Raw genomic sequence first — 14,853 nt, forward strand, 5'->3', positions numbered from 1 at the left:
GTAAATTAGTGACTGCTTATGTGCACATCGGCATGTGGCTCCATTGTTTACCGAATGCTCTCCAGTGCGCTCACTCTCTTGCTCCCCCTGCAGATTCTTGCTGGTAGGACAGACTATGCCAAGCATCCTGGACGAGGAGCTGAGTAAGGAGGGCCTGGACACTCTGTCCTCGCGCCCCTTCCGCAACGCAGGCAGGCAGAGCGGACGGCAGCTCTCACTCTGTGGAACACCGGAGAAATCCTCCTACAGGCAGATGTCCATGTCTGATAGGTCCTCCATTAGAGTGGAGGAGATCATACCAGCAGCACGAGTTGCCATACAGGTGTGTGTTGATCTGTGGCTCTATGTGCACACAGCTGAATGCATGCGAGGTGTACGAGTAGACTTTACATAGGTTTCCAGAGACTGTTAAAGGAATCTTCCTGCAAAACAATCTGATTCACACAATTCAAAAACCCCAAATGTAGTGGAACGTACCTGTAGATTTGTGCAGCGAGGGTAATGTACCAAACTGCAGTGGATGCTTACATACTTGCCTTGCCTGTGTTCAGGTGTCATCTCAAATTGACTGGGTTATGTGTTTTGTGACTCTGGCATGGTAAATGGCTATTTATTCATTTCTGTAGATAATGATATGTTATTTAATGTCACAAACCACATACAGTTACAAGAAAAAGTAAGTGGACTCTTTGGAATTACCTGGATGTCTTCATGGATTACTAATAAAATGTGACCGTTATAGACAAACACAGTCTTACTAAACTAATAAGGCACACACAGTTGTACTGTTTGTGTCTTTTTTTTTTTTTTGTTAAACACATAAAAAAAATCATCCACAGTGCAGGCTAGAAAAAGTAAGTGAACCTTTAGATCCCCTCTTTAGCGGTAGTCACGCTCACCAAACACTTCCTGTAGCTGCAAATTAGATTTGCACAACATTAAAAATAAATTTTGAACCATTGCTCCCTGGTTCAGGTTATTTATTTTTCTGGGATGGCCTGTGTACACAGCTCTCTTGTCTGTAATTGTGACTTGGATAATGACCAGACCTCATTTTATTAGTAATTAATGCAGAAATCCAATTCCAAAGGGTTCGTTAACTTTTTCTTCTTCCAACTGAAAGCAAGTATATTGGGCGTTATTTAACCACTGGACTCCGACATGTTTTACTCTGCATTTTACATGCATAGTTGGGCTGTTAACTTTATTATTTTTCCTGGCTTCATAACCTGCACCCTGGAGTCATTGCAGTCTAAAAGACATTATTGTTTACATTGTTGTAAACTATTTGATAAATTCAGTGTGTCATGTGGCATATTTTGTGAACATGGAAAGTAATGTTTGAGTAGTGAAGTTCAAACGCAGTAGTTGATTAACTTGGATGAAGGGGGCTATAAACTTTCGTTTTGAGTATTTCTGTTTAGTGGTGATCTAATGGCAGTTTTCATTGTCACATCACCAGTGCTGATTAAGGAAATAGTAGGTTTAATTACGGGTGATGCCTGGACTATTTAGGTCCGTTTAAGGCAGAGTTGTGTTGAATTCAAGTCAATTTTGGACTTTGGACTTTTGGGCCCATTTTAGGCTCTAATTAGGATAAGACAAAGTAGATAATATAGCTTCTGTGCAGAACTAAAGAAGACAACTTCATAATCAAACTACATTTCGTCTGCTGATTTACTGCATCTATTGGGTGTATTGTACACAATATATTGAGTGTACAGCGTACTTTAAACACTTTAAACATTTGTATGTTCATTCAATTGTTGCATTGACTCCATTTAACAAGAGATTATGCATATCTTGTCAAAGAGAAGACATCTGTGTCTTGACCTTTGTAAAAACATGCTAGTTACTGTGTATTGTTTGCTTGTTTGTTTGTTTGTTTGTTTTATTGGCTGTAGACAATGGAGGTTGGGGACTTCACTTCCACTGTGGCCTGCTTCATGCGGCTTACCTGGGCTGCTGCCGCCGGTCGACTAGACCTTGTAGGAAGCAGTCAGCCTATCCGAGAGAGCACTAATTCACTACTGCCTCTGGGGGTCCGCAGCAGGGTCAGCAGCACAGGTGAAATATGCACTCATACCCTTTCAAAGTGCTGTTTGCATACATAGTAATGGATAATGGACATTGTAATTAATATCTGTGTTATTAATGTGTATGTGTGTGTCCTTGTGTGTGTCACAGGCAGTAACTGCAGCTCCAGCAGTGAAGGAGAGGCCACCACTCTGCAGGCTGGTATCTGTGTCAAACAGCAGTGTGTGTCCATTAAAGACACCATCATCGCCCGAGAAGCGCTCTCTCTGCTGGTCACCTGCCTGCAACTCCGCTGCCAGCAGCTTTGTAAGTGTAATAAGATTGAAATGGCATTTTGTTAAACGTGGCAATTTAGAAATGCCGTGCAGTATATTACTGAACCTACAATGATGAAACTCTTGATGAGACATAGTAGAAGCCCAGCTTAAAAATTGGACACATCCCTATGCTACTTTTCCCCTGTTTCTCTACAGCGTCTTTCTATAATCTGCCCTGTGTGAACGATTTTATCATCGATATTCTGCTGGGATCACCCAGTGCTGAGGTAATTGCCGTGTTTCCTTTTGTACATTTGGGGGGGGGGGGGGGGACAGTGCCTCATTTAACTCTGCTTGACTTACTCTTGACCGTTATTAACCCTTGTTTTCTCTGCCCCTGCACACACATATGCAAACAGATCCGGCGTGTGGCCTGTGATCAGCTGTACACTCTGAGTCAGAGTGATACATCGGCGTACTCTGAGCTGCAGAAGCCCAACTTGTTCCTGCTGAGGGTGGTGCTGACTGCCCAGCTCCCTCTGTGGTCTCCCACCAGCCTTATGAGAGGCATCAACCAAAGGTCTCTCTCTCTCTCTCTCTCTCTCTCTCTCTCTCTCTCTCTCTCTCTCTCTCTCTCTCTCTCTCTCTCTCTCTCTCTCTCTCTCTCTCTCTCTCTCTCTCTCTCTCTCTCTCTCTCTCTGACATGTCTATCTGTCTGTGCGTATGCACACTTGTGTATGTGTATGTGTGTATATATATATATATATATATATATATATATATATATATATATATATATATATATATAACCACCATAGTGAACCAACACTGGATGATATATGTGTTGAGCAGTTAATGCAATATAGACATTTAACAAGTGCCTTTCCTTCATTACTTACCATTATCAAACAGACAGTTTGTGTAGACATCAGCTTGCTGGAGGTCAGCCAATGGCTTGCATATACTAAATGTGCAGTGCTCAGTTGGAGTAAATGATGACAAGATGACATAACTGAAGCGCTGATATGTGGTTCTCCAGGTTGCTTTCTCAGTGCACCGAGTATTTTGACTTGCGATGCCAACTCCTGGATGACCTGACCAGTAAGACCTGAGTCTTTTTTTTCTTCTTCTTCTTCTTCATCTTCCTTTATGAGAAACTGGTGTAAATTTTACCACTGGAATAATACTGTAGCACCATGGACAAGCAGCTTGTAGATTCCTCTCATCCACTGTCTCCTTGTCTGTGTGCAGCCACAGAGATGGAGCAGCTGCAGATCAGCCCAGCAGTGATGTTGGAGGATGAGATCAGTTGGCTGGATAACTTTGAGCCCACGTGGACCAGCGAGCTGGAGACCAGTGAGGCCGACAACATACTGCAGGCCGGCCATCTGCGTCTTATTAAAACCCTGCTCTCGCTTTGCGGCAACGAGAAGGAGCAGTTTGGTGAGTCTCATTCTCACTGTCATTCATCTCTCTCTCTCCCTCTCTCTCTCTCTCTCTCACTCTCTTGCCCTTGCTCTCTCTTTTACTCTCTCACACTCTCGCTCACTCAGTCTAACTCTCACAGTCCTCCTCCCTCTCTCTCTGTCACTCTTGTTTTTAATTTCCTTTCCTCTCTGAACCAAGCCTGTTTTATTCCATTCCCTGTCTGACCCAGTAGAGGGCGCTAGTAGTACAGCTATAAACCTGTCTGAGTAAAAGAAACTGTGTGTCATGCAGGGCTTTACATTTATTTCAGATACCACAAAACACTAGTGAAATGATGAAATCTCTTTGTATTTGGGAATGTAATGTGCAGTGTAGCAGAACAGCTGTAAAGGGAATGTGAAAGTACCAGTTTCTCTAATATAAACAACAACTTAAGGAGCTGTGAACATTTTAGACTCATTCTGCCCCAGTATTTTATTATTTACTCATAAACATGTTGAAATAACTTAAATAGATATCAAGAGTGGCACAAAATGATATTGTATCAATGCAGCACTAATAGCAGTATGTATATTTTTAGGAGGTATTCTGATTTTAAATTATTCCTAAAGACTGAGTTGCAAAGAGTCTATTAATTCACTCAAAAAGGTGTATTAAACTAATTTAGAATAGTCTCCCACCGAAATATCAAGCTGACTGTGGTCCTGTGTATAGATGAAGACAAAGAGGGCAGCAAGAAAACCAAGGGAAGGAAAGATAAGAAAAGTACTCTCTATTGTTTTTCTCCAAAATACACATTAATGCATGCCATGTCTTAGCTTGTGTACACTGTGTGGTGGAAATGCTTTGTTGTTTTCAAAAGTATTTAGCTTGATTAAAAACAATTTTAATAATAATCGAGTTAAAGGTGTGAATGTGTTTCATTTGGTTGCTTTATCCCAGGCCCCTCGCTTATACAGCAGCTGCTGGATGACTTCCTGTTTCGAGCATCACGCATCATCCTAAACAGCAACAACCCTTCTAGCACTACAGCTCCTCTACATGATTTCCACCCAAAGTGAGTGCATGCATGCGTGTGTTTTTACAAACATGCCTTCTAGCTGCGTAGCCACAACATGCCCAATTTCACCTCCCTCTCTCTCTCTCTCTCTCTCTCTCTCTCTCTCTCTCTCTCTCTCTTTCAGGTGCAGTACAGTGAGCAGTCGGTTAGCAGCGTATGAGGTGTTGGTGATGCTGGCTGATAGCTCTCTGACCAACCTGCAGCTCATCACCAGAGAACTGCTTTCTATGCACCACCAGGCTGACCCCTCCCTCACTAAGGAATTTGATGTGAGTTTCTTCTCTCTTCTTTATCACTCTTCTGCCTTTTAGTTAGGGAACCTTCTTTTACCCACCATCATGTAGGTAACCACTTGGAACCAAGAGGAGCTATTTATATCAGCGTATACTTACTTGGAGTTTACTTGAAGTAATTTAATGCATGTGCTTGTTCTCCGCAGTACCTCCCTCCAGTGGATAGCCGCTCAGTTTCAGGATTTGTGGGACTGAAGAACGGAGGGGCGACCTGCTACATGAACGCAGTTTTCCAGCAGCTGTACATGCAACCTGGCTTACCTGAGGTGTGTGTAAATTGGCAGGCTGTAGAGGGCATTCATAGGTTGCTGTTAAAATGGAGCAATTTCCTTTTTTCCAAATGTTGACCCTGTTTGACCTATGCATTTCACTGACCTCTGGTAAATGGGTTAATCTTATTTACTTATTAAATAAAATGTCTCAGGCCATCCTGTCGATAGAAGATGATGCGGAGAACCCAGAAGAGAGTGTGTTCTGCCAGGTGCAGTCCCTGTTTGGACACCTGATGGAGAGCAAGCTGCAGTACTATGTACCTGAGAACTTCTGGAAGGTCAGTATGATGTGCAGTTATACGTTAACGTTCTGTTAAAGAAACACTAATGTAGCATTTTACCTTAAAATAACAGCTTCAAGATCATGTTGATGCTCCACTTGGAATAATCCAAATAGGGTCGTTGTCTTTGCTGCTCTGGGCTCAGCAAGCTGCTAACTGCACTGACTTTGGATGAGCTGGCATAATGACAAGAACTGCATAACACTGTGTAACCCAGAGTCACACTTGTGTAAAATACAGAGTATTATTTTACCACATCAATCCACATGCTTCTTCACGTTCATTTAACGTTCTGTATCTGTCAGCTTGTCCAGAAAAACACGTCCATTATCGGTGTCTCAAAGCCCGAATAACACTTCCCAAATTTATAGGGAGCCCAGGAGCAAGAAATGCCAATTTTGCTTTAAGCTGATACATGTTCAGAGAAAGCAGCACCATAATGCTACATAATAATAGGAGCTTGTAGTGGAGAATTGCATGTGATAGTATATGGGTTGTTTCTTTTGCAGATATTTAAGATGTGGAATAAGGAGCTGTATGTGCGAGAGCAGCAGGACGCCTATGAGTTTTTCACCAGTCTGGTGGACCAGCTAGATGAGCATCTAAAGGTACAGTTTACACAACTCTAACCACTGGTGGCCCTACCAGGGAAGCACTACTTTTTAGATGTTCTTAAAAAGGAGTACCTGTGAATGCAAGAACTAATATTTTATTATTTTAAGAAACCTGTTTCTAAACATTATTTTCACCCGATAAAACACTAATAAACACTGCTTCTTTTAGATGTATCTAAAAGGTTATGTTGTCCTAGTCTTCTAATGTTTATGTGGAAGAGGATGGATTTAACATTTAGACCTGATTCCGGACTCAATTACACTTCAATAGAGATTACATTCGGAACCTTTCAGTGTGTCTTACAGAGCCATGTCTATGGGTAAAGTGCCTTGCCTGTGGTTGTCTTACTGGTTTTGAATTTTATCACAAAACTGCTTTTTTTCAATTCAGAAAATTGGAAGAGAGCAGATCTTCAAGAACACATTCCAGGGCATTTTCTCTGACCAGAAGATCTGCAAAGACTGCCCACACAGGTCAGTAATAACATTTAAAAGAGCAACCTTTCTTCAATTTACTCCATCTGTAAAATATCAGGTTCCTATAGCTTGATTCAGCTTGGTTTTTAGATGAAGTGATGTGGGTGTTTGTTTACTTGCTTTGTCTTAATTGTCACTATTCACTGACTCCAAGACTAATACATTACAGAATTAGAGAAGGTTCTTTCTGACTGATATAAGGGTCTCTTTGCTTGATCTCTCTCTATAAGCTTTCTTTCTCTATCACCCTCTCTCTTACAGGTATGAGCGTGAAGAAACCTTCATGGCACTGAACCTAGGAGTAACGTCATGTCAGAGTCTAGAGATTTCTCTGGATCAGTTTGTCCGAGGAGAGGTGCTAGAGGGCAGCAATGCCTACTACTGTGAGAAATGCAAAGAGAAGGTAAAGGTGTTCATTTCATCTCAACTGTCTGTCTGTTCTGAATGAAAAGTAGCTTGAAAACGCTAATTAAATATCGGTATTTTCTGTTTTAGAGGACCACAGTGAAGCGTACCTGTATCAAATCATTGCCCAGCGTGTTGGTTATCCATCTTATGCGCTTTGGATTTGACTGGGAAAGTGGGCGCTCCATCAAGTATGATGAACAGATCAGGGTAAGATCTACACTCTTGGTCCAGATACAACATGATACAGGGGAAACAAAAGTATTAGTGGGCATTTTGGTGATTTCCAGCAATAATTACACTGTTATGCTTTTTTTCCATACTTGTCCTGCTAGTTCCCATGGGTGCTGAACATGGAGCCATACACAGTGTCTGGCATGGCTCGGCAGGACTCCAGTGCTGACCATGGTGAGAATGGCAGGGGTGGAGAGACTGGGCCAGGGGGATCTCCTCGCAAGAAAGTCACCATCTCTGAAAACTACGAACTGGTAGGAGTGGTGGTGCACAGCGGCCAGGCACACGCAGGACACTATTACTCCTTCATCAAAGACCGCAGGTGAGTGCAATTGTAGAGAATCTGGTGGCTTCCCATTACTGTATAGGATTTCCTTGCTCTATTAATAATACTATTTCTTCAACAATAAAAAGGGAAATTTAAATAACATAACATCTTAAAAAAAAATTTCTGGTTTATTTAATATTTTCAGCAACATTTCATTCAGTGTAATAAAATATTCATTGTTATAATAACTTAATTATTCATGTCATTCTGTAATTTCAGATTATTCTACACAACTTTTTGATCACTAACTACCTGAAACTAAAGACGAACTAAGATATTCTTGGAATTATTTAATTTATTATATATTATTAAAATGACATATTATTTCAAATGTAACTACATTTGACAATTAAAATTAACAATGAAATATTACTAAAATGTAATACATTATTTTAATTATGTACTTAGTAATTATGTTATTATAAGTACAGTAGAAGGATCTTAAATACTGTGCTTAAAATTTACTGACAACCACATTGTAAACATTTGGCCCACTGTATCCAAGTGTATGAGCTGTTGAAGTTGAATGACTCCTGGCAGTTCTTACTGGTTTCTGCTAAGTGTCTTTTAAGAGTGGTTCCTGCATGTTCTAACCGTTCAAACAGGTCTGGATTCCTGGCACAGGCATACCTTTTTAAGCTGGGACAGGCAACCTGGGAATGTAGGAATTCAGGAATGACCACACTGATCTTAGCAATTCTCTTTTTCACTAGGGGGAGTTCGCGAGGCCGGTGGTACAAGTTCAATGATAACGTTGTGGAGGAGTTTGACATGAACGACGAGACTCTGGAGTATGAGTGTTTTGGAGGAGAGTACAGACCCAAAGTGTATGATCAGTGTAAGTGCCTCCTGATCTATCTGTCACCAACCCAACAGTTCCACAAGTATCATTTCAATTCACATCAAAGCCTGTGTTTGCAAATAATTAGTAATAATAATAATTAATAAAAATGTTTTTTTTATTAATATGGTGTGCTTTTTTTCTCTAGCAAACCCATATCCGGATGTGCGGAGACGCTACTGGAACGCCTACATGCTCTTCTACCAACGTATCAGTGACCAGAATTCTCCTGTGCTGCCCAAAAAGAGCCGCGTTAGCGTCATGAGACAGGAAGCTGAGGATCTGTCTCTGTAAGTCGCACATAATAGCAAGCCAGCATAGTGCTTTCTCTATCATTTTATAACTAATTGCGTCATTTTTAGATAAATGGGAAGTATCTGTGCTAGATCAGGTTCAGTAATGGAAAGGCATCAGTCTGCTTTAAAAGATTGAAAAAACAAAGTACACTTGACACTGATCCGTTTGTTCGTATAGTTTGTATGGTGAAGCCCTCCCTGAATGCCTGTTGTACACACAATCAAGAAACTTGCCAGGACATCTACATATGATATGTCTCTGGTTCCTTAGGTGGAAGTGCTGTTCTGTGTCTCTGATCCACATTTTATCTTTCAGGGCTTCTTAACATTAATCTTCTAGACTAAAATGCATTTTCTAGTACAATAGAATCAATCTAATTCTAAGCATCTTGAACATAATGAGAGCTACTTCTGTCCTTTCTCTCAGGTCAGCCCCTTCCTCTCCTGAGATCTCTCCCCAGTCGTCCCCACGGCCCCCTAGGGCTAACAACGATCGACTCACCCTGCTCACTCGCCTGGTCAGGAAAGGAGAGAAAAAGGGTTTGTTTGTGGAGAAGATGCCTGCTAGGATATATCAGGTGCAGCCCCCTCACTTCTCATGGCAAACATTGCTCACCATAATTGTATCAGATCCACTTTAAAATATGGAGGATCTCAAGCACACTATGGAGTGTATTGTGACCATATTTAATACCCAGTTGTGTTTTGTGTTTTAGATGGTGCGGGATGAGAACCTGAAGTTCATGAAGAACAGAGACGTGTACAATAGTGACTACTTTAACTTCACCCTGTCTCTGGCCTCTGTCAATGCGGTAAGACACTGTGTATTTTTTACAGATTTTTTTATTTTATTTTATTTTGTGCCTGATCGTATTAAGCATGGTCAGATCATATCATTTAATTGTTTTCCTCAAAATGTAATAATTTTGCCTGCCACATCTCCTGATATTTGGTTATATTTGGAAATTTTGCTCCAAAATTAAATTAAGTCAGCCCAACAAAAGTCATCCAAACCAGCACGTCATTGTCTTTACAATGGGTATGATACATAATAATAATAATAATAATAATAATAATAATAATAGCAGTCATTAGATCATGGGTAATGTAAAACAATAAATATACACAGATCAACCATAACATTTGTATCTGGTCAGATTAAATGGTCAAATCTGTTGTGGTGGCACAAGCAGGAACTTCCGAACATACTTTTGTAAGTCGCTCTGGATAAGAGCGTCTGCTAAATGCCTTAAATGTAAATCACAGTACTAATATTATGGCTAATCGGTGTATAAGATATAATAAAATAATTCAGCTGTCCTAATTAGAAAGAATGCCAGTGGGCTGAAAAAATGCAGTAAGCAGAGAAACTAAAGATGTGTGGTAAAGTCTATTAAAAATGTGAGACTGTGAGATCCCAAATCTGGGCAAGTATTTTAAGCCACAGTAACCATGCACCAAAAGGCAGGGACAAACAACCAGGAATGTTAGTTGTCACCTCCCACCCCCACAACCCTAACTTGTGATATAGTATATGAATCACTTTGTCTTAAAAGATGTCATTGAGAAGTTATTGTTTGTTTGTTTTTTTTCCCCAACATGTGCAGACGAAGCTTAAGCACCCATCGTATCAGGCAATGGCAAAGACCAGCCTGCAGCTGGCCGTGCAGTTCCTCTTTCACACCTACCTGCGCACCAAGAAGAAGCTCAGGTGCCGAAGCTCACTTGATTCTCTACTGTAATTTGCAGATAATCCAATGAAAATGAAGACTGAATATATATATCTGTCTCTGTCTACCTCTATGTCTGTCTCACAGGGTGGACACAGAGGAGTGGATAGCTACAGTGGAGATGCTGTTGTCTAAGAGCAGTGAGGCATGTCAGTGGATGGTCCAGTACCTGGTAGCACCCGAGGGCCGGGAAATCATCAAGTAAGTGAGAGTAAACGGGCATGTCGTCCACTGACTGCTAATTCCGGTTATTGAGCATAGCACGTCATAAGACTTCATTCATGCAGTCAGTTACAGAAAGAAGAGTTATACACAAATACAATTACAGTTTCGTAAACTATGATAATTTTGCTCACACTGTCTTGGTTTTGGGGTGCTTTGTCTCTGGTGTTCTGGATTGGACCTGACTCCCTGAGTCTGCATGCTATGTCTGTGCATGTGAATGCTAGAGTAGGGCTTTACCTGGGTCTTAATCACTGGCACCTGCAGCCTTTACAGAACAGCCCTGTAATCCACAGGGTGCACTGCACTGAACTCTCTCTTTCTCTCTGATCTTGCCTCAATCCAAAGAGGGCAACACAACAATACTGGAGTTTGAACAATTAAAAGTGCAGCTGTCCAAACATGTGCACAATACCTTTACATGCAATCTGCATGTTTTTAATAACCCTATGATATATTGCTGTGGCCCACATTAGTCTTTCTGTCTCTCTCTCTGTAGGAATTGTCTTTTGGAGTGCAGTGTTCGAGAGGTGCGTGTTGTGGTGGCTTCCATCCTGGAGAAGACTCTGGAGAGTGCGCTGTATTTCCAGGACTCAGGGCTGGACTGCCTACTGGACATGTTGCTCTCGCTGCTTGACAAGGATGTTCCGGAGAACTGCAAGAATTGCTCACAGTACTTCAGCCTTTTCAGCAACTTCGCCCAGAGGGTAAGCAAGACAGAGAATGAGTTTATATAATAAATACATCTGAGGTTTTTTAGGTGGTATAATAATAATAATAATAATATTAATAAAATAAAATAATAAAAAAAATAATCAAATGGAATAGAATCCAAATTCTAACGAAGTGTGTCCAACCACAGGGATTCGGGCCATGTCAGCTGTTGTTGAAGCATGCTGCTTATCGCCGAATGCTCATCTTTCTCCTGGGTCCTAACCGGCAGAATAATCAGGTATGACTGTCTGGGCTTTATATTCCATGTTTCAAGTCAAAGCATGTTTTAAACAGAGAGAAAATGGATTTGAAGCCATGGTTACGCATTTTGTAAACCGGGGTGTTTATTTTTAGCTCCCTCAATCAGTTTTAATAGAGTTTAACCATGTCTCAGCTTAATTACTTCAGCAGCGAAAGTGAACTGGAAGGGCTACATTTGAAGGTCTCACTGTGTTTCCTTCAGAATCGTCGGTGGAGTTCAGCTCAGGCACGAGAGTTCCTGCATCTGCATAATACACTGGCTCTGGTGGTGTTGCACACCGACCTCACATCTCAGAGGACAGAGGGTAAGCACAATTTCTCTCTCTTTGCCAGTCACAGCACAATCATCATTTAATGTTCTGTCTGTGTGATTTCTGTGATTGAGTGATGAAGTAATAGAAGCCATATCACTACATAGGCTTCCTGTAGTGCACTGGAATAACTGCATATAACTGCATATCCATGGATCACTGTGGGTATAGTTTCTGGTCTGGGATTTTGGCCTTTGACTATGATTCTACTTTTTCTATTATGTCTAGCTCCTGGCACATTCAAACACAGCTCGTCTGGAATTGTGGCTCTGTCCTCACCTCTCTTGGCGTTGCACCCAGACGTCAACACACTGCTCTTCAAACCTGAGGGACAACCTTATCTAATGGAGGTAACACAAACACACATACCACTTTTATTTTACCACTGAGGGGGTGCGGTATATCACAATATGCCTGCAGAGACATGATCATTTTGTAGTCTTTTCCACTGCCGTGCAGTGTCCATGCTGGTTAGTCCTTTTGTTGGAGCTCCAAACATACTGTAGATGAACCAAGAGGCTGAGCTTGAAACAGTGTAGACTAGTTTAGTGTTTGGCTCCTTAGGACTCCTCACTCCAGTTACTGGTCACGTTACAGCTATGTTTACTGTTAATACTGGCAAAGAGTTTAACCAAATGTCTCTTCCAGTTATATTTTATCAACATTCTCCCACCATTAGAGAACTTGTTTAATAAGAGGTTTATTTTCGCGTTTTGCAAGTGTCTTAAGATGCCAAGATAGTCTAAAGAACTTATATTATATATATTATATATATTATATATATATATATAATATACACAAACACACACACGTATTACGTATTTGGGGGTGAAGAAGTTAAAAGCCCCACACAGCTCACAGAGCAGTGAGAGGACCTACCTACTTTTGAGTACTGTTTTACAATGGAAAATGGACACAGGTCTTTGACCTGGATTTGAATTTGCATCATGTACCATGCTAAACCACACTGCCTGGTAGAAATTCAGTTAAAATGTATGAATCACTTTGACAAATGTTAAGCAAGCAAGTGGCAAAGAAAAAACACATTCAGATCAAGAGAACGAAACCTTCAGAGGAACCAAGACTTCAGACTTCAGGGGAATCATCCTCCTCTGGTCGACACAAATAGCACAACAGATAACAAAACAGCAGCAGAATAAAGAAGATGAAGATATGCACTCAGTCATTCTGTGGGCCTTTAATGGATGCAGTCACACCAGTGTTTACGGAGTCTGTGTTTTGCAGGTAATGCTTGCCATGCGGGAGTTGTCTGGGCCATTGTCCTTCCTCATTGAGATGGTGACTTACTGCTGCTTCTGTAATGAACCTTTCTCTCTGGAAGTGCTGCATCTACTCAAGGTTAGCCCTGCCAGAACTAGATACCCACACACACGCACGAGAAACACAGAACTACATGTCCACGTCCTGAAAACTATGTCCTTAATGCTACAGAGCTGCATCTCTCACAGTAAGACCAAACAGTATATAGTTCTATAATTGTTATTGCGACATCTGCCCTCAAAGTACGGGTCTTGTTTTGGTCTGTTATGTGCAAATGCTAATAAAAATAATGTAGGACAGTTGTTAACCATCAAGTGTAATAAAACTAGCCTTTTCACACACAATAATATGTAATATATAGCTGTATAGTTATTGTACTGTATTTTGTACACCTCGACCAGCCATTACTTCACAGCTGTAATAATGCTTACATGTGGCTCTCTGTGGTTTCTAGAATCAGCTGGAGACGGCTCCTCCTCATGAGCTCAAGAACGTCTTCCAAATGCTTCTGGAGATTTTGGTGAGTGACCTTACGTAGGTCAGCAAATTTTGAGAATCATATAGCACATAATTATTTAAAATATACTGCAAATCAAGATAAAATAGTATAAAATAGTAAAATAGTAATTAGTCTGTTTTGTTTTTTGTTTTGTTCTAAATTAAAAAACGAAAATTGTGTGGTCCAAATTTATTTGTTTATTTATGTATTTATTTATGTATACATCTTTTTGTTTATTATGAAATCATTGGCATTAAGACGGAATAGATGACAATGTTGCAAAAGGTATAGATACATGTATTAAAGGTGAAAGAAAATAGGGTAAAGATGTAATTACAAAAAATAATAATAATGGGGGGGAAAAGGAGAAAGCCCATTATAAGAGCTTTCTGATATGATCAGTGATATCATATCAGTGGTTTTAAATGATGGTTGCTGGAGACTAGTGCATTGACATTCTTATTGTAAATCCAAGTACAAAATAGAGAAAGAGTGAGTTACGTTTTTCTTGATTTTACAGATGGTAGAGGATCCTCTTCAGTCCCAAAGACTGAAATATGCATTTGAGTCTGAGAAAGGGCTTCTGGGTGGGTACCATTCCTCACTTTTTCTGTCATAATAAAACTGCATGTGAAATCATGTTGAGCATTTTTCATAATGTGATATGTGTTATTTTGTTTATTTATTTATTTATTTTTGCCCTTTTCAGCTTTGATGCACCAGAGCAACAATGTGGACAGCAGTCGCTGCTACCAGTGTGTTAAGTTCCTGGTCACTCTTGCTCAGAAGTGAGTAAAACAGCAGACTGCCCCTTAGCTCTTTTCTAATAGCTATTAGCTTTATTGCTGCTTTTAGAGTTGATTTAGTATGTGTAAGTTTTCACACAAAACAAAACCAATGATTCTGTGTTTTTTGCTCAGGTGCGCTCCTGCTAAAGACTACTTCAAGGAGCTCTCAGGCCACTGGAGCTGGGCAGTGCAGTGGCTGCAGAAAAAGGCAAGAGACTGATATT

General features: G+C 40.6%; 1 protein-coding gene across 3 annotated transcripts in view; it reads left to right on the forward strand.

Annotated features, from left to right (window-relative positions):
* usp24 (ubiquitin specific peptidase 24) overlaps nt 1–14,853 on the forward strand; it is a 60,832-nt gene that overhangs the window by 41,134 nt on the left and 4,845 nt on the right. For 2 of the 3 annotated variants that reach the window (XM_072682565.1, XM_072682556.1), the window contains 31 exons: nt 94–322; nt 1,905–2,067; nt 2,188–2,343; nt 2,511–2,581; nt 2,714–2,874; nt 3,334–3,395; nt 3,546–3,737; nt 4,665–4,779; nt 4,907–5,051; nt 5,222–5,341; nt 5,500–5,625; nt 6,138–6,236; nt 6,634–6,716; nt 6,981–7,122; nt 7,215–7,334; nt 7,460–7,680; nt 8,400–8,524; nt 8,676–8,817; nt 9,251–9,401; nt 9,540–9,635; nt 10,431–10,534; nt 10,641–10,754; nt 11,275–11,482; nt 11,638–11,727; nt 11,953–12,055; nt 12,290–12,411; nt 13,307–13,420; nt 13,797–13,862; nt 14,362–14,428; nt 14,551–14,629; nt 14,762–14,837. In XM_072682565.1, coding sequence (XP_072538666.1) covers nt 94–322; nt 1,905–2,067; nt 2,188–2,343; nt 2,511–2,581; nt 2,714–2,874; nt 3,334–3,395; nt 3,546–3,737; nt 4,665–4,779; nt 4,907–5,051; nt 5,222–5,341; nt 5,500–5,625; nt 6,138–6,236; nt 6,634–6,716; nt 6,981–7,122; nt 7,215–7,334; nt 7,460–7,680; nt 8,400–8,524; nt 8,676–8,817; nt 9,251–9,401; nt 9,540–9,635; nt 10,431–10,534; nt 10,641–10,754; nt 11,275–11,482; nt 11,638–11,727; nt 11,953–12,055; nt 12,290–12,411; nt 13,307–13,420; nt 13,797–13,862; nt 14,362–14,428; nt 14,551–14,629; nt 14,762–14,837 — 3,862 coding nt within the window. Of the gene's footprint in view, nt 1–93; nt 323–1,904; nt 2,068–2,187; nt 2,344–2,510; nt 2,582–2,713; nt 2,875–3,333; nt 3,396–3,545; nt 3,738–4,436; nt 4,488–4,664; nt 4,780–4,906; nt 5,052–5,221; nt 5,342–5,499; nt 5,626–6,137; nt 6,237–6,633; nt 6,717–6,980; nt 7,123–7,214; nt 7,335–7,459; nt 7,681–8,399; nt 8,525–8,675; nt 8,818–9,250; nt 9,402–9,539; nt 9,636–10,430; nt 10,535–10,640; nt 10,755–11,274; nt 11,483–11,637; nt 11,728–11,952; nt 12,056–12,289; nt 12,412–13,306; nt 13,421–13,796; nt 13,863–14,361; nt 14,429–14,550; nt 14,630–14,761; nt 14,838–14,853 lie in introns of all 3 variants that reach the window. The other variant, XM_072682548.1, reaches the window with a different exon arrangement.

The sequence above is a fragment of the Salminus brasiliensis genome, chromosome 1 (genome assembly GCF_030463535.1).
Source record: "Salminus brasiliensis chromosome 1, fSalBra1.hap2, whole genome shotgun sequence".
In the NCBI taxonomy this organism is placed as follows: Eukaryota; Metazoa; Chordata; class Actinopteri; order Characiformes; family Bryconidae; genus Salminus; species Salminus brasiliensis.